The 23,286-nt window shown below is 41.4% G+C and overlaps 1 protein-coding gene across 2 annotated transcripts in view; it reads left to right on the top strand.

The window, feature by feature from the left end:
* The window catches only part of KCNQ3 (potassium voltage-gated channel subfamily Q member 3), a 201,753-nt gene that overhangs the window by 154,567 nt on the left and 23,900 nt on the right, over window positions 1–23,286 (top strand). The window contains exons 2-9 of one of the 2 annotated variants that reach the window (XM_065668969.1): window positions 10,890–10,980; window positions 12,696–12,822; window positions 14,554–14,726; window positions 16,539–16,694; window positions 18,084–18,194; window positions 19,413–19,508; window positions 20,885–20,979; window positions 22,673–22,699. In XM_065668969.1, the coding sequence (XP_065525041.1) occupies window positions 10,890–10,980; window positions 12,696–12,822; window positions 14,554–14,726; window positions 16,539–16,694; window positions 18,084–18,194; window positions 19,413–19,508; window positions 20,885–20,979; window positions 22,673–22,699 (876 nt within the window). The remainder of the gene's footprint in view (window positions 1–10,889; window positions 10,981–12,695; window positions 12,823–14,553; window positions 14,727–16,538; window positions 16,695–18,083; window positions 18,195–19,412; window positions 19,509–20,884; window positions 20,980–22,672; window positions 22,700–23,286) is intronic. The other variant, XM_065668970.1, reaches the window with a different exon arrangement.

Here is a 23,286-nt window from a genome sequence, read left to right as displayed (position 1 = left end):
TTTGGCTTTAGCTGTTACTTCTTGTTTCTTCTTTTATCATGTCTCATGAAGTTTGGGTCTGTGGGGCATCAACTAACTGATAGGGACTGCAACTAAATCAGCCTATGAGGTCATTGCTGGATCTGATGCCTGCAATATAAACCCCGCTTTTGAGCTGATAATGGAAAGGTTAATGCTGTAATAAAGGAAGAATAGACAGACATGTGCAATTTACTCTTAGCTCTGTAAAGTAGGGAACTAATAAAAGCTGTGCTAGAAATAACAAACAAATACATGAAGAAAGAAAGAACAAAAAAAAAAAAAAGAAAAAACAACAATCAACTTTCAGGAACTGAGAAAAATTATATATGACAGTATCCTCCAGCATAAAGAATTTCAACATGTTAAAAAATGACAGAAAAAATAAAGCTGGTGTCAGTTTAAGCACTGGAGCAAGGTAGAAAGATGCAACTGGATGTACAAGATAACTGCTGTATTATTAACTTCTGCTGTCCAGGTCCAAGGGAAAAGCTGCTCCAGTTTTTGTGCACAGGGTGGTATGTCTTGTATAAAAAGAATGACCCAAAATTCCCAGCAAAAAATACTTAGGCTTGAAAGATTTCACATGCTCTTGTAGCCTTCGGTCTTGTGAAGGAAAGAACACAGTGAGCCACGGTGAAAGAGTACAGGTTTACCCAGGAGTCTAAAGCATGAAATATTTCTTAGCCTGTCCCATAACTCTAATAATGGTGTGTGCAGAATTTAATTACACGCTTTCTATTACGGGCATGTTGAATTATTTGTGTTAGATAAACAACATCCATAGCCACATTACAGCTGTTAAGCGTACACTTAAACTGGGCACCTTGAGATACATTTAATAACCTTACAAGCAAGCCGGGTGTAAACACGTACTTGTTTTTAAAATGTCACAATGACTGCAATAGCGCTGGTAATTTAATGGGAAGTACGGACCATGAAGCCCTTTCAAATTTTGGTTTTGTGGGTAATTAGCTTTCCCACCAGAGCACCCTCAGAATTCAAGTACCTTGAAAACTAACAGCTACCAGGTCTGATATTTTTACTGGGTGAGGTAGAATTACGTTACCTGGTTTCTTCAATTTTTCTCTAAGCATAAGATTACCTTCATAAGAGAAAGTCAGCTTTTGTTCTTCAGAAACTATTGTCATAGAATTATAGAATGGTTTGGGTTGGAAGTGACCTTAAGATCATCCAGTTCCAACCCGCTGCCATGGGCAGGGGTGCCTCTCACTAGACCATGTTGCCCAAAGCTCTGTCGAACCTGGCCTTTAACACTTACAAGGATGGAGCATTTACCACTTCTGTGGGCAATCTGAACCCTCACAGTAAAGAACTTCTTCCTTATATCCATCCTGAACTTCCCCTGTTTAAGTTTAAAAACATAAAACTTATAAACTAACTAATAAACTAAACTTTAATAGTTGTCTTGGCTGTGGAAAAACAATAGAATGCGTGGACCCTCAAGGGTAAAAATGATGGGGTAAGGTATTTCTAAGAACATCTCTTTATTAATTTTGGCTTCATCTCATGTTTTTTCATACTCAGTTTGGCCAATATTAAAGTGGCAAACATGTTATGTGTGGTTGTCATGGTTTAACCCCAACAAGGAATTCAGCCCCATACAGCTGTTTGCTCACTTTCCCCCAGCGGGATGGAGGAGAGAACCAGAAGGGCAGAAGTGAGAAGACCAATGAGTTCAGGTAAAGACAGTTTAACAGGTAAAGAAAAAGCCATGCACAAGCAAAGCAAAACAAGGAATTCATTCAGCACCTCCCATCGCAGGCAGGTGTTCAGCCGTCCCCAGGAAAGCAGGGCTCCATCATACGTAACCATTACATGGGAAGACAAACACCATCACTCCAAACATCCTCCCTCCCTTCCTTCTTCTTCCTCCAGCTTTATAGGCTGAGCATGACACCGTATGTATGGTATATCCTTTTCACCATCTGGGGTCAGCTATCCTGGCTATTTCCTCTCCCACCTTCTTGTACACCCCCAGCCTGTGGATTTTACTCTTCCCTCTTAGGGATTCATTATTATATTGAAATTCCAGCTGCTCTTTGCATTGATGCCACAACAGAAGAAGGTTGCAAAGCTTGAATTAGGAATAGGAATTCCTGTCCCCATGGATGTCAGGTAAGAACAGGAAAGTTTCGTTAAGGTTTTGTCCAATACTCCTGTTACAGAGGACATTCCTTCAGTAAAACCAGCCGCTTCATTTAGGGGAGAGCCAAAGATTCATGTTCTTTGAAGGTACAAACTTGTATCTTCATGTCCCAGTAGAGCTGCTTAGCACAGACTTAATTGCTTTGTTAGAGTGTATTCTGCATGCAAAACTTCTCATTGCTGCAAACTGCGGTTTATTTTTCTAAATGTACTTACATATGCTGAATTCTGTGCCATTTCAAGTTACTTACTCATCTAAATAGAGCTTTTTCTTCAATGAGAAACAAATAAAAATATTCCCTTCCATATTGTCATTTTTTTCATGAAGGTTTGATAGAATTGGCTTTGTTTGAAACTGTCAGGTTAAACAGGGATAATGTAATCTGAGATATTAACGAGACAGTTGAGCAAAGGGCCGTCATGCACTGTGTTGAGAAGCATTGCTGCAGATGCTGGTGAAACACTTCAGGAATAAAACTGGGCAGGTCTGGAGAAGGCTGATAACCTCCTCTAAAGACTTCAGACTTCAAATGAAGTATCACACGCTCACAGATGATCATTCTGAATTTTGAGTGCTGATTAATTGTTTATGGTAATGAAAAGCAGCAGAAATATTTTAAGACGGCATTAAATTTACATAGGTACAAATGCCACGTGCTATTGTTATTGTTTAGTTGTGTAAATCAGAGTTCTGAGGAACAATGACCTCTAAAGAGCTTATCCAGAGTTCACCTTCAAGGAGAATGTGATTCATTTGCCATGCTAGCACAACTCATAATTTACTAATGAATGAGAACTGGAGGTGAAAAAGGAGGACATTAACTTATCTTATATGCTTCAGCTGTTTCTATGTTGGCCTTAGCAGCTGTTAGCACCATGGGTCTGCAGCCCGGTGGAGAGCTGCAGAGCCTTCAATGCTCTTTCCTGTGGAGGTGTAAATCCTATAGAAATTCCACATGACAGCGTCTTTGCTGAATCACTTTATAGATATTGACATACTCTCATTGGTTTAAAGATGGGTTGTTGAAAAAAACACTATTATGAAGGGATTTGTCTCTAAGCAATTGAATATCCCCTTACGTTTCTATCCACACCACATATCTTGTCATGCGTTAAACCATCAAGGTAGCAGCTGGCATTTTAGGGTTGAAATCTACTTTTTGTTCATCTTCTCTCTTCCCAATATGTTGTTAAAAAAAACTTTCCACTGTTCATATAGAACTATGAAAGAAGCCCTCAAACATACTTTGAAAGGTAAGTGCTGAAGGGCATTAAGACCTTTTGATTGATGTGCATGAGTTACATGGAATTTAACTTCCTTTCTGCATTGCGATAAAGTGAATGCCAGTGAGCATTTGACCAGCTGGGGAAGGTATCACTAGGAGATAATGCTGCTCAAGTTGACATCTAACAGTCATTTTCATCCACGTGACACGTGTTCAGCACCAGGACTCTGGTAGTACTCTCAGTTAGTATAATAGAGCCATTTCCACCAAAAAGAATCTTTATTACTCTAAATATTCTTTACTTCTTTATGGGTTTGCTGAAGGCTGCACACTTGACTGCTGTATTGCAGACTAACTTTCAAATGTCCTACACGTTTATTTCACAAATTTTATCAGAAACTGATGTGTTAGTCTTAAAATTTACACTCAAACAGCTTCACACAAGTTAGTTAATGTGCTTTGGAAAATGTCCTGTTAGAAGCATTGCTGAAACTCCTTTGATTTGCAGTTATTGCAGCTAAGGCTGCTGGATAATGCAGCTTGGCTCTGTGCTGCATGGCCCACCATGTTTCGTAGTCATGTGTCTCAGCTCCATTAGCAACATGCTGCCAGCCAGAGATAAGCCCATGGACAGGAGTGCTAGTCATGGCAGATATAAGCCCTAAACAATAGTTCAGTCCAGTGTCATTCACTTAATATCAAAATTAAAATTAAAATTAAAATTAATATTAAAATAACAGAGCAACTCAGAATATTTATTTGCAACAGTCAGAAGCTTTTCCATCCTTATTCAAGCTACGGGAGGACAAGAGGTGTAAAACTCTTTGGTAGCTAGTGCTGTCATTGCCTCTCCCTCACTTCTGCAATCCATCCTCAGTCACCCATGTGATAAGATATCTAAGTCTCTTCTTGTAACCTATGTATGCTGGGCCTTTCAGAGCATCTTTAAAGCTTGTCTTTGGAAAGATGGAAATGACATCTTGGTTGATGACTCTTGTCTCCCAACCTAAGAAAAAAAAATCAAACAGGGAAATGTAGTGTCATGGGCTATTTTGCACTCTCTGCCAGCAAACCTGGGAAATGTGTCGGGTCATTCTTCTGAAATGTCTGTTCCTCAGAGCAGAAAATCCAGGCTGATGGTGTTCATGCTGTTTGACATTGCTGATCCAACATATTTTGTACCAGGATACCAGACTCCCTAAGGAAACTGGCAATGGTGGTACCAAGCGCACTGAACAAAAAGGGGTTTGGAGTTGACCTGAAGAAAAAGCAAGTAGAGAAGGAGGCTTTAACCAGGCTTTCGGCTGGTACAAGGAGGATGTGATATAGGAACTGTCTGATTTCAAAGCTATTCCTTTGCACTTAAATGCCCTGCTGTGAAGCATAGCTTTCCTCTCCCAGATCTCACTCCTTAAAAGCTTTCCAGACTTAGGGAAACAGCAGTGAAGCCATTTAGAGGCACTTCTGCCAATGAGAACTCAAGGTCATCAAAAACCTGGAATGAGTTATCGTTTAAGCTTTTTTGGCTCAGCTTCTTCCTGTGAGAGGGACAATGTCTCTCACTTCTGTCACCAACACACTGGTGTAATTCAGGGCTACAACTTCATCTTCTGCTAGATCAGCTGTTATGTCACTAAGACTAGGGACCTTTAGGGGATATTTCCTTGCTTCATAGTGTCTCCTCCAGCATCTTGTGGAGGATCTTGCTCTGTCTTTGCCATTGCAGCAGAGCAAGAGTGCGTTTCAGCTTACTGAGCATGGCATTTCTACCCTGCCCTTGCAGTATGATGGCATTGGGCCAGGGATGGTTTCTGTACCCGGTGGAATCTGTGAATGCAGAGAAAGAGGAACCTTTGAATATCCCTACTTGCAGCACTTGTCACTTTTCCCCTCCTCCTTCAGGGCCTCCACTGAGTTTCTCAGTGCCCTTCCCCACTGCACTGCACATTTGTAGCCTTTCAAAGTCTCTGGATTTTTCCTACCACCCTTATCTCCATACTGATTTCTGTAGGAGTAGCTAGCCTATTGCTTGGAAGAGCAGAGATGCACGAATCTAAATATTAAACAGTGAATATTCCCAAGCCTGTGAAAGTCAGGCGTGCATTCTCTTCTCTCTGAAGAGCTGTCTCAAATATTTGCTAATCTTGTTTTTTCTAATGTAAGAAATCCCAACTCAGAACTCTCATTAGCAACTATAAACCGATCAGTGCAAGATACTGCAGATGTTCTGTGAAAACTGGAGTCTGGATGCAGAGAAAATGATGGTGGGTGGGAATATAGAGCAAGTGAAAACTGTGAGGAAAGATGTGTTTTCAATCCTTATGGATAAAAGCCAATAGTGGAAGAGAATAAGGTTGTTCCAATATGAAATTTGGGAAAGTGTGTGGGAATCGTGATTTTAGAACCATATTGCTTTGGGAACCCTAAACTAAAATTTAGCAAAACACTGCCAGGTTTCCCAGATATAATCTTAGAGAATTCCATGAGCATTTGACAAGTTGCAGAACAAAATAAAACTAGAGCACAAGTTTTAAGGGTAAACAAGAAAGGACCAAATGAAGCAAAGCGGTGAATTCTAAGAGTCATAAAAACACTTGGAGAAAGAGGAAATTCCAGCTTATAAGAAATGGCATTGCAGATGTGAGAGTAAACAGAAGTTATGCAGTGTCCACTTGAGGGGATTTCTTACTAATAGCTGATCAAGAGGCTTTCCTGCTCATAGTCTGGATTATTTTTTTCATAACCAGGATTCCTTGATCCCATATGATACTTAAATTAACAGCAAGGGCTTTCAGAGAAACCTGGGCATGTAAGAAGTGGGCTGGTATGGTTGGTAGGGTAATTCTTTAAGTAGTAAATATATATAAACATTATTAAAAGCTGTTGTTTGTAATTTAACCAAAACAGGGCTGAACATTCAGCTCATTCACACAGTAAACATCTCTGCAGGAGCTAGTCACTAGAACTTTTCCTTAGATACAGGGAAGTTGTCTCTACAGTTGCTTGTGACCAACTTGAGCCATCTACTTTAAGCATCAGTTGTACACTAGAAGTACACAGTCCTCTCTATTAGTAACCTGTGAGTTTATCTGAGAACATTTTGTCACACAGCACAAAGATTTCCCAAAGTGGTGCCAGATGCAAATCTTGTTTGGCCTGCCTGTGATGTACCTAGTCCTAATAGCAGCTGCAAAAGGTCTGCTATGTTTTGGAATAGATTATAGACAAATTGCTAGGTGATCCACCCCTAAAATTATGAAGAAAGAGGTGTTGAAGAGGATACATGATGAGCACCTCTATATGGAAAAAATATAAAAGTTCACAGCTAGATCTACATTGCGTTGGCTTGAAATTAAAACACGTATAGAGGAAAAACTCAAAAGAATGAGAAATGTTAAAAGAAATCAAAATTTATCAAACAGAACAGTCTGTGGTGATCACCCAAGAAACATTGCATTCATGGTCTAGCATAGTCATAAATTACTGCCTCTTTCCTGGAAAAAAATATGTATTGTTTTTGAAATACTGTCTTTAATACACCAAAATAGTACAATTAGAAAACATGAGTGTTAAACATGTGATTTCTGAAATCAAAAACATGTACCTACTAGAATAGCATATTAGTTGTGAGAGTCACAAAAGAGCACTGCAATTTGGTGGTCTGGAACTTATACACATAACAAATTAATTTGGATTTTAGGTATAACATTACAAATAGGTACAGTGCAATGGGCTGTGAAAAAAACATATTAATGATAGCAAGAATTATTCAGAAAATTAAATAACCAAATTCAGAACCTCATTTGGCATATTGGATTTACAGTCTTCAAGTCTGGACTGCCACCTGCTGAAACACTGTTCAATAGGAGGCTTATGCTTAATAGGACTTAATTTTCATTATTAAACCTTGACTTCTACCCTATTCTTTCCTATAGCCCTTGATGCTCTATGCCCCATGGATAGTATTATTATAACTATGAGCAAATTTCATACTTCGTTTCTGTCCCTTGATTCCCCTCTGCTCACCCCCTGTGATTTGAGTACTTTCTTTCCTTGCTCTTTGTCTGTTAAGATTTTACAACCATGCTCAACCACTGGACCCATATTGCTGCCTCTGAAAAATGAGATTAGACAATATAGACTCAGTAACTGTCAAGCAAGTTGGAGTCTTTATGTTTGCAGGACCACAGTATGGGCATAAGTGGTGCATACACCCACAATATGGACATAAGCAGCAAGGTAAAGGTGAGCAAGGGGGATTGGTAAAAAAACATGACACTTGTGTAGCGTCTTCCATAGAGAAAGGACACAAGAAGTCTTGCAGGCTTCATAAGAACCAAGATCCAAACCAGAAGAGGCTGCAGGGAAATTGGTGGGTTGCATAGTATCAGTGCAGATTAAAATTCATGAAGTGCTCTGAACCACGGTCATCATTTCAGATGCTAAGGGAGGATTGCTGAAATGTGATTTGATTAACTTGCAGTGGGTGTCTATCCTTTGGAAACGGTGCAGTAGGAGGAGAGTCGACCCTTCCAAGATTGATTGCGGCTGTGTGTCCCAGGATAGCCTTTTCATCCCTGCACACCCCAGAGTACTGCAGGAAGGAGCAGGAGCCTTCTCTAAGGGCTATGTGTTTTTTGGGACTGAGGTTCCTGCTCAGCAATTGCACCTCCGAGGCACTCTTCTAGGCTTCATTCATGCAATTCCTGCATCTGGGGGTCCAGACCATATTCCCTGCTGGGATTTGCCCTCAGAATTATTCCTGGTGACTTGAGATCTCCAGTCTCATACTCTCACCCTATTTTTAATGAGTTTTTGTGCTTCATGATATAATGCTTTCATGGGTGGGCTCTCACTTGGAGCAGTAGGCTTGCAGCGTGGGCTGTGCCACACAGAGTGATAGAGCAAGCAGCGCCCCTTGTCCATTACTGCCAACATCTGAAGTTTTTAGTGACAAAGGAAAAGCATTTTCACTAGTGTGAGACTCCTTTTCTTGCCTGTCAAACGCATAGGTGCGATCGGTGCGATCTGTGCGATCACTTGAACATCACCTGCATTGAGTTTGTTTCATTGGGAAGGATAATAGGAACGAGAGCTGCATCCCCTTTCTCTATGGAGCACCGATACCCTCTAGTGGTAAAACCTCAGGCATTTTTAGGAAAAAGATGACGACTTCACTCCTAACTCATCTTCTGTCTTCCTCTTGGACAAAAATCTGCACATCGTCTTTAATTGACAGTGCTCTTCTATTGAATGACATCGTAAATTCATGCCTTTAGTTTAAATGGCTGATGATGTAATTTCCTCAGACTATTTTCAGTGTGTTTCACCTCTCATTAAATCATATAAACGGTACTTGTGAGCTGATGGGTGACTGAATTTTCATGTGTAGATAGAGACAGCTGTAATGGAAAACCTCAAGTAGCAGCAGCTCAAGGCTTTAAATAGAGAATTAGTGTTGGAATCACTGTAATGGCTGTGATGCGGCAGATCATTGCTGGTTTATAGCTAATGAAAGGAATCATGTTGTCTTGGTTGAGTTCTCACTACTTTGGCCATGAAGGTGCAGGGCAGCTGGATTATGGGTCTTGAGAAGCCATTGAGCCACTGGCTTCATAATTGCAGTTTGGGGACATCCATGTATGGTGTGACAAAGCACGCTTGAGGGCATGGCAGGAACATCACAGAATTACTATGTTAACTGACGAATATCTTGATCAGGGGACTGTGGTTATAGACGGATGCAAAAGACACATTCTGGGCCGAAAAGCTCTTTCCTACCAACCACATAACCCATGCTCTAGAGCATGGCTGGTGAGTGGGAAAAGGTGAAACATGTCAAAGAAATTCAGAGTTATTCAGCATGAGGAAACACGTTTATTTCTGTTCTAACCTTTCTCAAAATGGCTGATGTGGAATTTTCCTGACATAAGAAACTCCAGTCTGAACAGCTAATGTTGGGAAAGCTACAGCAAAGTAATCCTTCAGGGTCTGATGTGAAATGTTTCACTGTTGCCTATTCCTTGCATGGAGGGTGCCAGTTGATGCTGTTTGGAGTCAATTCCTCCCCAGAAGGCAGCAAGAGCTGTCTGGAGCTCACCTCTTTCCTTTCACTCCAACTGCAAAAATGGGGATTCTCAGAACATGCTCCTTTAGCCCTAGATTTCCTCATACATGAATGAAACCAAAACTCAGTACAGGTTAGAGGACATGTGTGTCTGACCTGAGTCCTTGATCACTGTCTCCACACTGTAGGCAGTGGACTCTGCTCATTTCACCCAGTGAAACAAAGTAGAGTTTTATTCAGCAAGAAATAAATCACAGTTTAGGATTCAGATTGTAATTCAATGCAGGTATTACACACTAAACACAGTTTGATTCTTAACAAGCTTTTTTCCCTGGATGGTTTCAGTACCTAACGTCTATCCCTTCTTTGATGTACCCTAACCACGAGACCAGGGGTACAGAGCTCTATGGAGGCATCCTTCCAATTTATTCACTAAGCTCTAAAATATTTCCATGGCCACCTTCCCCTTTGTTCCTGTGGATCAGATTTTGGGAGCACATTAAAATGCTTATGATCTGGGTACAAGAAGTACCAAAATATAAGCTCCCCCCACTCTGCTTCACAGTAATCACATATGAGATTCCCTTGATTTTTCTCACTACTTTATGTATAAAAGATTTTGAACAGCTGAAACCTGGGGATAGTTTTACAAAGCAGATCAACATGACTTTAGATTGGACTGAATTGGATTTACCAGCAGTGGGAGTTAAGTCAAATCTCTGTTCTGGAGCCTCACAGACAGACAATAACACAGGGGCAGTGATTTATCATGCACTGTGTTTACTGGAGAGCAGAATTTCACTCTCTATTGTTTAATAGTCAAACCTTTTAAACTTTTTCATTGTTTCATCTGCATGGAAATGAGTGAAAAAAAGAGAAGGAGAAAAGAAATACAGTGCAGTTTTCAAGGGAGGGTTTTTCCTGGTGCTGCATTGTAGTGAAGCGTTTATTGTTTCTCAGCTCTCAGGACATGCCAAGTAGATTCATTGCACTGTCACTGCAGTACCATTTTCTGAAGCACACAGCACATCAGCTTGGAAGAGACCTCCTGAGCATTACAGTCCTTTGCCTGTGTGTGTGTATCTATCTATCTATCTATCTATCTATCTAAAATCCCTTCCCAAAAATGCAGTATCACCCACTTCCTTCTTGAAGCATGCAAACAAGTTACTTAATGCATTTCAGTACCAGCCCCATTCTGATTTAGGCTCTTGTCAGAATTTCCTGACTACCAGCCTCACCCTGTCCAGGCTGAGAACCCTTGATCTTCATGAGATCCCACCTGACTGCTCACCAGTAGTAGTAGCCATCCTTTAAAGGTCTTTAACCAGGATTTTATGGCCAATATCTCCAATGCCAATACAGAGAGAGGTAACAGTGCTGTGGTTTCCCCTTCTATTTCATTCCAGGTTTCTGATTGTCTTGGGGTGCTTGATCTTAGCTGTCCTGACAACTTTCAAGGAGTATGAAACTGTTTCGGGAGACTGGCTCCTCTTGCTGGTAAGTAGAGTGTGGGCATTGCATCACCCTGGTAATGTCCTTGAATTGAAATCGGCCCCATCAGCAGTGATGGAAACTTACTCCCAGCTCTGCATGCAATAAGATTTCTTCTGCTGGTCCTGGGGCAATGACTGTACACTTATATATTGGATAGTTCTTGGTCCATTGTCAACACTGACTGAGTAAAAAGAAAGTTTGGAGAGAGGAAAAATACTGAGACTTTTAAATAATGTTTTTTCAGCATTTGCCTAACAATTCTCCTATCAAAACATCAGTAAATTTCCTATTGACCATGCCAGAGCACATTTGAAAACTCACTTTTTTTTTGACCTTTTAACAATTTCAATTCATTCCATAATATTCTCCCAATCCCAGCATTTCTTTCAAGGAAGGTCATCAGAATTGGACTCACACTTATACCCAACAGCAGCAGGATTGGAATTGTTGCAGTCAGTGCCTCTGATGACTGTCCATGACAGAAAATGTATTTGCAGCAAATATATTCCTTTCGCTGTGTGTTTCCAGCATGCTTGTCTTATAAGTGTTGGAGTTCATGCTCAAGACTGTATTTCTGCAGGCCTCCCATTTGGCAGAAGGCGAAAAAATCTCACCGAGTATAAACATGATGTGTTAATCATTTTATGAAAATGACCCTTATCTCCCATAGGTAGCATCAAACAGAGAGCATAATGCTTCACTTAACCTGGCCTTGTAGAAAAGCATCCCTAAGGCAACTGCACAGAAAGTGTAGCTCCAGGAACTAAATTTCCATTTCCCCTTGTACCCCCAGAGACATGTAGATCCGAGAAAGAACTAAATGCCAAAAGGAATGAAATGTGAATTCCCCTTGCATGTTCCATCTCAAAAAGTGCCTATACAAAAACACTGTCATGCCCTAGGGAATGGGAAGCTGACTTTTGGTCTCTGTTAGCCTGCACAGACTCATCTTTTCACATTCGAAAAGGCCTGAGGTTATGTTTCCTTTTCCTTCTCTTGTGCTTGTTTTTATATAGCTCTCAGCAGTTTATAGAAGTGCCTAGCTGCTGTGGGTATGAGCATCAGGGAAAATCCCCTTTTCCTCCTTGCTGGGTATTCACACAGAGGAAGAGAGAGGAAAACTTAACCAACTTAACTGTGTGCCCCATGCTGCCCTTGGCCCATCTCTGCTGAGCGCTCCAGAGAAGCTGTCTCTTCCCCTTTCTCTCCCCATGCTTAGAAGAGTTCTTGAGCAAAGTGGAAAATCCCATTCTGCTGTTCACCAGAAAATTAAGGGAATGACATATGCCTTAAATTTGTTTTATATGTGCCTTTATCTATGCCATAAATTTATGACCATATGAATATACTGTATCTTCTCCCTATCTCTATATATATGGCTGCATGAACAAGATGCTGGTGGGTAACCAGAGGAGGTTTTTTTTGTGAAGTAATTGCCTTTCCATTAAAACAGGGTAAACGCTTCACATTTACAGCAGGGGCACATCCTTTCTGCAGAGTACTCATCAGGCTATAGAGTTATGTCCCTCTTTGCCTTGCTTCTTTATCAACCCATATTCTTCTCCCCACTCTTTTCCTCTCTGTATCTCAGCCAGCCCCCCCCCCCCCCCCCCCCCAATGCTAGCATTTCATCTATTTCCTTCAACTATATCCTCATGTCCAGAATTACTGCTAAACTTGCTACGAGTCTAACACTGTAGCTTGTGTCTTTGATACAGGAAACTTTTGCCATTTTCATCTTTGGAGCAGAGTTTGCCTTAAGAATCTGGGCTGCTGGGTGTTGCTGTCGTTACAAAGGATGGAGAGGGAGACTGAAGTTTGCCAGGAAGCCTTTGTGTATGCTGGGTAAGCACATGCTTTCTACTGCTGTTTTCCTTTATGTTCTTTTCCTTCTATGCCAGTTGGGGTGGGTGGCAGCCCCAGGGAACCAGGCAATGGCAGTGCAAAGAGCACTGAAATCAGATCTTCCCTTTGTCCTAGGAAGCTGTGTCCTGCTTGGAATAGCTATGTGAAGTACCCCACAATAACAGTTAATTTGAGGGACACTTGAGTAACTGATTAGTGAGGAAAAACTCATTCTTCTACCCTTTAAACACATTTCTTTGTCCTGAGCCCCACAGCATTTTCCTTAAGCCATCCCCAAATATACTCTGCCTTCAGTTTCAAACCACTTCAGATCCCAGCTCCATACCACCTTCCCCAGCCCTCTTTCAAATTCAGATGTGGTGTTTTATCTTTGTAATGTTGGTCTACATTTGCAAACAAGTATATTTGTGATGGTACCCATGTTATCTCTCAGGCTTGAAGGCACTGCCTATAAGTATCCATAAAACTACTCATTATACATGTTTGAATCCCTTCCTACAGCTCCCTATTCTACCCACAAATGAGCCAATGGACACTTAGAAGCTCATTCTGCCCTGAGCACCTGTCATGAACATCCACATTTGTTCATTGATTCCAAGACTCCCCCATTTGTTTTGATGCTCTTCAGGCCAAGCACTCGGTTTTTGTTCTTTATTTGTAATTGCATGGCACTCTGGGGAGCCATAGGAATCCTTGTCACTCTCTTCCCTCTCCCTGTTTTTGTTCATCTTATGGGTCTAAATGGTAGACAAAATTGGAACAAATTTTCTTTGTGCATCTGTGCTATCTTCAATCTAGCAATGCTCCTTTGGGTGCTAGTGTTGTATAAGTGCTTCTAATAGCATTGTGAAGGCAATAGAGTGTGGTGTTAGCAAGTGCGATTGATACTGTCTCATGCTTTCTCGGTAAAAGTGTCATCTCACTTCTGAGAACGAATCTTCATTGATATCTGAGTTGAAGACAGAAAAGATCCTGGATTTATTAATATAATCTCTTGGTTGTTATTGGCACAAGTTTGTTTTGAGAATGACTGAAAGTGAATAAATCCAAAAGCCATGCGGTGTCACGCTTTTGGGCTGAAAGCAGAATATGAAGAGTATTTAAAGACTGGGTGTCCAGAGCAGGTTTGGAGCCTTTTGATACCACTTTTTTTCTTGCATATGCACAGGATCACAAAGCAGAGGGCAAACAAGGAAAAGAAAGGAAAAGAAATAAACCAAGAAGGAGCAATGCAATTTGCATTTCAAACCTCTTCTGTTGATCAGCAAATTGGCCCTGTGAGCCTTACAGAAAATAGTAGTACTGGCTTTGAGATTTTAATGGGAAAACTCAGCCGAAAGAACAAAGTGCTAGATGCACTATCAAAACATGAACTTCTCATCTGCTGACCTGTTCACTGTGGTGCTTCTGTGGGACAGATGTATCTAAGTCTGTTTTTCTGTCAGCATTAGGATACTGTTTTCTGTCAACAGCCCTAAACTGGCTGAGACAGTGTCATGGATATGTAAACAGATTATGAGGCTTTCTGGAGGGTTCTGTGCATGATGCTGACTGTGTGGCAGGTGCAGGTATCTGTTTAATTGGCAAGAGAAAGCATTTTCAGGCAGCTTTAAAATTTGCCTAGGGAAATCTGAAGCACAACCAGATGGGATTAAGAAGCAGGTGACGGGGCCACTTTTGTTGGCAGGCTTTGTTCTTTTTGCCTTGCAGATATCTTTGTGCTGATTGCTTCGGTGCCAGTGGTTGCGGTTGGGAACCAGGGCAATGTTCTGGCCACATCTCTCAGAAGCCTCCGCTTCCTTCAGATCCTACGGATGCTCCGAATGGATAGGCGGGGAGGCACATGGAAACTTTTAGGATCAGCCATTTGTGCACATAGCAAAGTAAGTGATGAACTTGCAGGGCTCAGATGGGGTTTCTGGGAGAGACATTAAAGGGAAAGAGAGAGGATGCACAGGTAACAGCAGGGTCTTGGGACTATGTCCAGTACTTCAAGCAATAGTTTTGTTCTTTCAGCTTTATTCTCTCCTCCACTCTGAACCATTTCTGCCCTGTGTTTTATCCTTCTATACTCAACAGTGGTGCTGGGAAATGATGAAAGAGCATTCATTCCCACAGTCGTTACAACAAGAATTTTGCCATTACGCTGAATGAGAGCAGGGACATCCCTTTAATGGTGAAGCATGTTGAAATGTCTGACAGAAATACCCCTGTAGTTGCAACATATTTGTAGTGGCTTCTCATACTTGTCTGATCGACAGATGGAGCAGGACTCCAAGGGGATGAAAAGAGGCTTGTTAGCAGAAATGTAGTGTCAAAGAGAGCCACTGGTATGATTTGTCTTTGGAAGCATGGGTCAGACAACACAAAGATGCACACAGTGTGAACCCAGACAGACAGTATTTCTAAATTCATCTTCTCTCGGTCTAAGTTGATGCTATACTCAGACACATCCTGTCTCGCACCAGACAGATACATTGTGTTCTAGTATTTTCACCAAACATTATTACAAGTTAAAAGCTATCTGCATAAAAATCTTCTAGATGAGCTTTCTTATCTGCACAGGGTGCAGGAAAATTACGTATCTGTGTTCCTTTTTCTTACCCGTGAATGACATTCCTGACATTTTAGGGGGTTTGAGGATTAAAATGCCAGCTGGCACAGCATAATAAGACTTTGCTGCTTTGCGGTGGCTGATAGGGATACCCACCCGGCTTCATTTCGTACCAGCTTCTGTTTCTTCCCCGTGCAAACTTGCTCCGAGGCAGGTGGCACATAAACACTTGTGTCAAAAGTGGTTCTCAGGAAGCTCAGATAATGGAAGAAGCCTGTGTGCTTGGAATTTGTTTAAGGTTTTACTGGAGACACTGAAAACCCAAGGTTAGCCAACAAATATCCTTCTGTGGCTGCACACCAGGAATTAGCAGGTTTCTGGTTGGCTTATCTCAAGGCTCAATTACGAAATTCCCAGCTACAGCTTTTATTTTAATTTAATTTATTTTATCTGAGTGCAGGTCTCAGAAAATGAAAGTGGAACACTGACTTTTACCCACTTTGGAAGACCTTCACCAAAAATGTTTCTGCTTTGTTTCAGACATTGCTGGGAATTTAACTTGGGTCACTGCGCCTCCCACCTCAGTGGGTTTAGCCACACACTCTGCTTTAGTCACTGTCTCTAAACTAAGGAAGCTCAGGGATTTTTTCACACAGATGATTTTCAAGGTCTGTTCTTATTGCATTAATTCATTGTGAAAACATAATTCATGGTGGACCCTGGTACATCCTGCAGCCTTGGGTCTCTGGAAGTAGGGATTGGGCAGAGCTGTTATTTGCCTGCCAAACCTGACCAAACCTATGGGCAGCCACAATGAGAAGAGTCATGGTCAGGGACAGAGCCCTGCAGCATCCTGCATCATGGGTGCAGCTAAACCCCTAACCCAGCTTTATGCAGAACTATAACTACAGATTGCTCTAAGCTGTCCCCAAGGAACATGCCATGTATGGGCTAATTCTTGTAAATCTCTGCATTATTTCCCAGTAAGTGCTGAGCTGGGCTGGCCATGGGTTATGACCAAGCAGTAGCAACAGCTCTGCTGTTATCAGCTTCATGCTTCTTCTCTCTTGGCATTTACTCTGCCTTAGTGGGTATTGAGGCTGTTTTCAGCCCCTCCATTCCCCATCTGTTTCTTTTGCAGGAGCTCATCACTGCTTGGTACATCGGGTTCCTGACGCTCATCCTATCCTCGTTTCTTGTTTATCTGGTTGAAAAAGATGTTCCTGAAAAGGATGCTAATGGGGTGGAGATGAAGGAAGAGTTTGAAACTTATGCAGATGCACTGTGGTGGGGGCTGGTAAGTGACACCAAAAATACCTTATCTAAAAACTTCATATCCAAGAAAAGATAAAATATGTTAGGGATGCTAGGGATCACAGTAGTGCTACTTTGGGGTGAGAAGCATGTTACTGGTAGAACATTACCAGAGTATGGATGCCCCTACAACCAAGTAGCAGATATTACAGTACTGTTGATTTTCAGTCAGACAAACACCTTTAAGTGCTTAAACATCCTCTGGAAATCAGTCTCTGCTGGTTTCTGGGAAACCACTCTTTTAGAAGGGCGTCTTTTGATGTATAACTGCACTGATAGAACATATGCCTATGGGAGACTTAGCCCTCATGACAGCAGTAGCCTGCCTGTAAGAACTGCATCTCTCAGGAAATGGCAGAACCAGAGCTGGCCAATGGACTGTTCTGTTGAGCTATCAAAGTGTATCAAAGGCTTGGGCAGTATTTAGAGACACTCAAGGAAGTTTGGTCTATAAAGAGCCAGTGACTGAGGATGTCTCTGGATTCCAATGTGGGAAGTAGAAATATATTTCTGGAAAGGATAACTCAATAATTCTCTTATGTCTTAATGTGCATACCCCCAGAATTGATCAGAGTATGGTACTGGTTGTAGAATACCGAGCAAGAAGGTTCTTTGATACATCTGTTCTTGCCTCTTCTGATGAAGACAGGAGTATTGGTTTGCACCACTGCTCATTTGATCACAAACTATTCCTGCCATCTGGTAGACAGAATTCATGTTGCTTTGCTACCAATAGTTAGGGGAATCCATAACATGCTGTGACTAAACTTCACTAACGTATTTTTTAGTTGGTGTAGTTTACTCATAAATGGCAAGATGCCTCCACCCCATTATTAATCAAAAGGTCCCAAGTGTTGCATAGAACACCTGGATATTTTCAAATCCTTTCATGTCTGGGACACATAGGTAAAGTCTCACTGGTGGTAAAAGATACACAGTTGGAAATAAGCAACTGTGTAGGAAAGGAGTAAGTTTTCACAATGTCGTCTTTGTTTTAAGAACATTGGGACTTCGGAGAGAGGTAGTCCTGATTGGTTGTTAAAGCCCTGCAAGCTATTAACTGGCAAGTCCCATTCCTAAGTGTGCTCTCATGGTGGGCAGAAGACTCACTTCACATGGAGCGTCACGTAGCGTTCCCATTCAGCAAATGCATCCTAGAGAGGCAGCTGCTCTAAGGCTAATTCCATTCTCCCTATTGCAATACCTCTGGACTATGATACCGTTAAAATGATTGGTTGGCTCATCATAAAGATCCTACGTGAGGAGGCTGCATGAGCACCCGCAGAGCTAAATGCACATCTCATGGTGACATTTAAAGCAGAGCTTTTGACTTTGTTTTTCTTATGGGAAGTCCTGTTCATTCTGCCCACAGATCACCCTCGCTACAATTGGGTATGGCGACAAGACCCCCAAAACATGGGAGGGACGGCTGATTGCAGCTACTTTCTCTCTCATTGGAGTGTCTTTCTTTGCTCTTCCTGCAGTAAGTACCTTCCCCCTCCTCTGTTAGCCACAGCCCACTGCTGTGCACTTGCAAAATGAAGGCAATCAAAGCTGCCGGTGGAATCAAAATCCCTTGTTAAGAAGTGATTCAGACACTTGAGCTGGTCTAGATCAGTAAATCAAACTCCTTTCTTCCCAAATTTGCATGCAGCCTATTTGGTATGTGATACACCAATACTCCTTGAACCATGTGTGGGCACTGTCTGAGACAGTGCTACTTGGCACAGGATACAATTAATCCATCAAGTTAACAGTCTGGGCAGTCACAGGGCACTTTATGAGCCTGTACCCTGGCCCAGGTTAGTTTGCTGGTACTGACATAGCCACACAAGATGTATTTTTAAAGGATTTGGGGCCTGTTTTGTTAAAAATTAAGGTTGAACCCACCTTACCCAGGTCTGACCACTTGCAAGTTACATGTGAGTAATCGTCACAGACCAGTGGCCATCCTTTATAACCAATGCAGCTGTGCAGAGTATTTCATGTCAACTGCCTAGGGAAATAATTCTGAGAGAAGATCTCTGACACCACCGTGGAAATGCCATTTCTACCCACTAAGATTAAAGGGATTTAGATAGCAGATGTCAGTACAGGTATTTTTGACCTAGCCATCTCAATCGTCCTCTGGTTACTTAAGAAATTATCTCTAAATTGCTTTTGAAGGTATATTGCTTTCTTGTGTTACATGGGCCAAATATTTGCTTTGTCTGCAAAGTCCTCAGGTAAGAGCAAGACAAGATCTGGGTGAGATGGGCTGAACAGCAACAGAAACCTTGCCAAGTCCAGGTTTTAGGATATTTTTCCTTTGCATCAAGACACGGAAAGCATTTCACAGAGAATGGGAAGTCCCACACACCCAAATCCGGAGTATGGCTAGCATAGCTCTTTTATCACACTAAAACAGTTTGTGTCTACCTGAGTGGAAAGTAATACACCAGCTTGGTATCTCCAGCTTGGGAAGCAGTAGACAAGAAACCTGTTGAGGACCTTAAGATGATGTGTTGTGTCCTGTGGTCCTTGAGAGGATCATGAGAGCCTCGTGTCTTGTGAGTGGAACAATGGGAAGGTCATGCTGCACTGCACAAAGCTTCCATGTAGCCATCTCCTTCTCCACCCACAGGCCTGTTTCCTCTCATCGTTAATCCAGTCTTTTCTGAGTAAGAAACATCTAAAACCTTGCATCCCTCTGTGCTTTCAGGGCATTTTGGGCTCAGGGCTGGCACTGAAGGTCCAGGAGCAACATCGTCAAAAGCATTTTGAGAAAAGAAGAAAGCCAGCAGCTGAACTCATCCAGGTTTGCAGCTACTTATCCCCTCCTTGATAAAGTGCTGTGTATGAAGACTGCTACATCACGTTAACAAGGGCGACCCCTTCCCAAATTCTCATTTCCCATTGCAGGTGGTGAGAAGCTGTGTTTGTAGATGAGTTAGGGTTTTGTTTTTTTTCCACATTGAGCAAGATAATCCAGAGATCCTTGCAGTTTTTGAGGAGGGAATCTTTCAATTCCCAGAATACCTTTCAGAAGAACAGTGTCTATAGTGTCTTTGGTGTCTTTTCTCATCCGCCAGCTTCTGGAAACCAACCAACTGCTGCATTAGCGCCACAAAATCACAGAAAACAAGCTGTCGAAAACATATTCTTCCCAGAATCCAGGTTTTGTCAGTTCCCTTGCGAGAGTGCTTTTATGTGCAAACAAAGTTAAGTTGTTATTGCTGTGAAAACAGCAATAGAAATAACACAACAGACAAGTGACTGTTTCAATCAAGGCAAATGATGTAAATAGTATGTGTGGTTTGTAAAAACTGAAACACACCCTGGATCTTCTGTTATGTCACTGGACTATCAGAGGATTTGATGGGAAGAGACTCCTTAGCTTACTTGGACATCAGTTATGGTCTTTGCTACCAGTTCAGAAAATGAAGCTTAAAATTACTAGTTCAGGGGCTGACAAATTTGGCAGGAGTTACTTGTAGTAGGTGTGGAGCTCACCCTGATGGCAGTGGAATCAACGGCAGCATTTCCATAGAGGAACAGAGAAAGGTTCTGTGATATCAGATGGACACGTTGTTGTTCAAGACTGCTCAGGATCAAACCGGTCCTCAGGAAAACAGGCTGAGTGACATATTATGCTATTCTCATTAAAACCCCTCGTTAGCAAACAGAATGGGCTGCAGGGATCAGCTGTGAATTGAATTCACCTTTTAAATTAAAGCACCTCCACTTAGCAGGAGCTAATTTAGCTACAGTGGTTTTAGGTATGTGCTGAAAGAATTTTGATTAGAGCTAAATGCTGAAATAGAAAATTGCTCAGCAAACTTTCCTGTGAGGATACACTAGATAGTAAACTCGCGTAAGCCAGAAATGGTGGACAAATCCAGCAGTGATGGAAGCTCTTTTAGACACACCAGCCAGGAGAATAAAGCAAGTTTAGTCAAATGTCTTGTTGATGTTGGTAGTTCTCTCCATGTCCTGGTTCCTTTAACAGCCTTCCCAGTGCCATAATCCAGTATTAATTTATCCATATAGTGACACTCATTAAGTATGGCTGATGGGTAACTAATCTCTAGATAATCATTCAGGTGTAGTTATGTTCTTTGAAGCAATCTGGCTGCTGTCAGCTTGGGGAATAGCTTTGCTAAAACTAGTTATTTCCTTTCCCTTGTAATTCAGGCTGCCTGGAGATATTATGCTACTAACCCCAACAGGATTGATCTAGTTGCTACCTGGAGATTTTATGAATCAATTGTATCATTTCCATTTTTCAGGTAAGTACATTGTCCACCTCCCTGTTTTCTGTGAAGCAAAAAGACAAGAAGCATAGACTTTATATAGATAAGTGAGGCTTTCGTAGGTAACAGATCATTGCCGGTTAACTTCCTCACTGAGAATGAAAAACATGCTTTTGGCTTCTGGATCCATTTCTTTTCCCTTCCTTTGGTGCGATATATCGGGGCACATAGATTACTCAATCAGTGGTTTTCATGTTGGCATTAAACAGAGAAAGCTGCCTCACCATCACCTTCCATTTGTAAGGCTTAGGAGTTTATCACCCTGGAAATCTCATTTTCTCCCTCTGTAGTTTTGATCCTGATAAAGTTTTAGCCCTGGATTTCAGAGGTGCCTGTACTTCTCGCACCATCTATGATGCAGTCACGTATTTTAAGTATGGGCTATGCAGAAAAATCTTAGTTTTCCTTCTTTATTTCAACAGGCCTGAGAACTTTGTTGTTCACAGAGGTGGCCATGGCATGTGAACATAATTAATGCTTGTTAAAGGCTTCTCTTTTGGCAATGCCAATTGCTCAAGGGGATAATTCAGTGGAGGACAGCCAAAGCGTGTTTAAAACTGTCTCCCACTGAAGCTATTCACTGAAGGTTCACAAGAAAACTTTTCTGGGGAGTTGGGGTCATGGTTTTATTTTAATCACCACTTCTGAGTTCACTGGAAAACATTCCATACCTAAATACATTCAGACTTAATGGATGCTCATATGTTTATGGATATGAGGCTGTCTGATCCTCATTTTTCTTGTCTTTCAAACAGGTACTTTCCTCACCTTGAGGTCTTATCATGTTAAAATGCTTGCCCTATGAAACCAAGACGTTTAGCTATAGACTATCAGCTGCTAGTAATGGGCATTACTTATCCAAGTTTATGCTTAAACTTTCATTCTGGACCTGCTGTTATGCCTCATTCTGGGAAAAAATGTACCCTTAAACTACTGCTCAGCTCAGAGGACTCCACATATAAGTTGTGCTCAATGAGTTGATATCACAACTGTAGCTGCTGCTCAAAATTGACTTGCAGAAACATTTCAGGCTCCTACCTTCACAAAAGGCAAATTAGAAACGCTAAGTCTGTCTTTGTTGTATTCACGATATACTTGTTTAGGATTGATTTCACGTATGTCAAAAAAGAAACCTCAAGAAAAAACACCACAAATGTTTAATTGAGGCTTAGTGTATTTCCCCTTTTTTTAATTCAGTTCCTTCTCGCTCTCTATGTATTCACAAATTCTCCATTACAGAGTCATTTCTGGAGGGTTTGTTGACCTCAGGCTTTGTTCAGAGAATAATTCTCAGGCTCACCTGGAGTCTAGGTTTGTTACTGTGACTTCAAGCTTGTTTGTTGTATGAAGGTTCTTCTGTGATTCAGATGTGACCTGAAATTTAAGAGGTGTTTTGCAAATAAGGTCCTGGGAGAGAGGGCAATGGCATTCACTTCTCACCAAAGACTGGATTGCCAGACTAAGCAGCACAGATTGGTTTCAGGAACCTATATCGCTTTCTTTGCTTTATGGGTAGTTGAAAATGCAGCTTTTATTCTGCTATCACAGAACAAAAGAGGTATAAACTCTTAGCAAGACATTTGCAATTTATGTTTTAAAAACTTGCTGAATTTATTATGTAATCCTTCTCTCCTTGTTTTCTTGTAATGCTTCCTCTCTTCTATAAAAGGAAAGAACAATTGGATGGCACTGCCAGGTATGTAGCTGCCATTATTATAGCCGCCATTATTATAGCCTTGTTTTAATACAGTTGCTGGAGGATACAGGTTAAATGGTTCTTTGTGGATTCATGAGCTGTTAACTAAAACATGCTACTAACACTACAGATAGTCATTAAAAATGATTAACCAATCCATTTCCTAATTGCTTGCTTTTTTTCCCAGTTTAACAGCACAGCTAAAATACTAATCATATAGATGCAGTGTTGCTTGCTGATTGTCTGTAAGCAGCTTTATTGTTTGTTATGGTTAATCACAGTCTATATTCTGATCCATGTCAGAAAACCGGGATTTAGCATCCACATTGTTCTGGGATGACTTTAAAGTTCTGCTTCATGTTATTGCTTAACGGTCCTGTACAGAGCAATGTTGCCATGTAAGGGATCAAGTCTTTGTCAGTTCACCATGTGCAAAGATTTCTGGACGATAAATACTAAGAGCGATGGCTAAGGTGGATCAGCAGCACAGCCAATCTCTCTGGCAGTTCTAGAAAAGATAGATACACTAGGTTTGAGGCCTTGGTCCCACCCCTGCTGAAACAGTGGTAAAGTTCCCAGTCACTTTG

This window comes from Lathamus discolor, chromosome 2 (assembly GCF_037157495.1).
Source record: "Lathamus discolor isolate bLatDis1 chromosome 2, bLatDis1.hap1, whole genome shotgun sequence".
Classification (NCBI taxonomy): Eukaryota; Metazoa; Chordata; class Aves; order Psittaciformes; family Psittacidae; genus Lathamus; species Lathamus discolor.
This window is presented reverse-complemented; position numbering and strand designations above follow the sequence as displayed.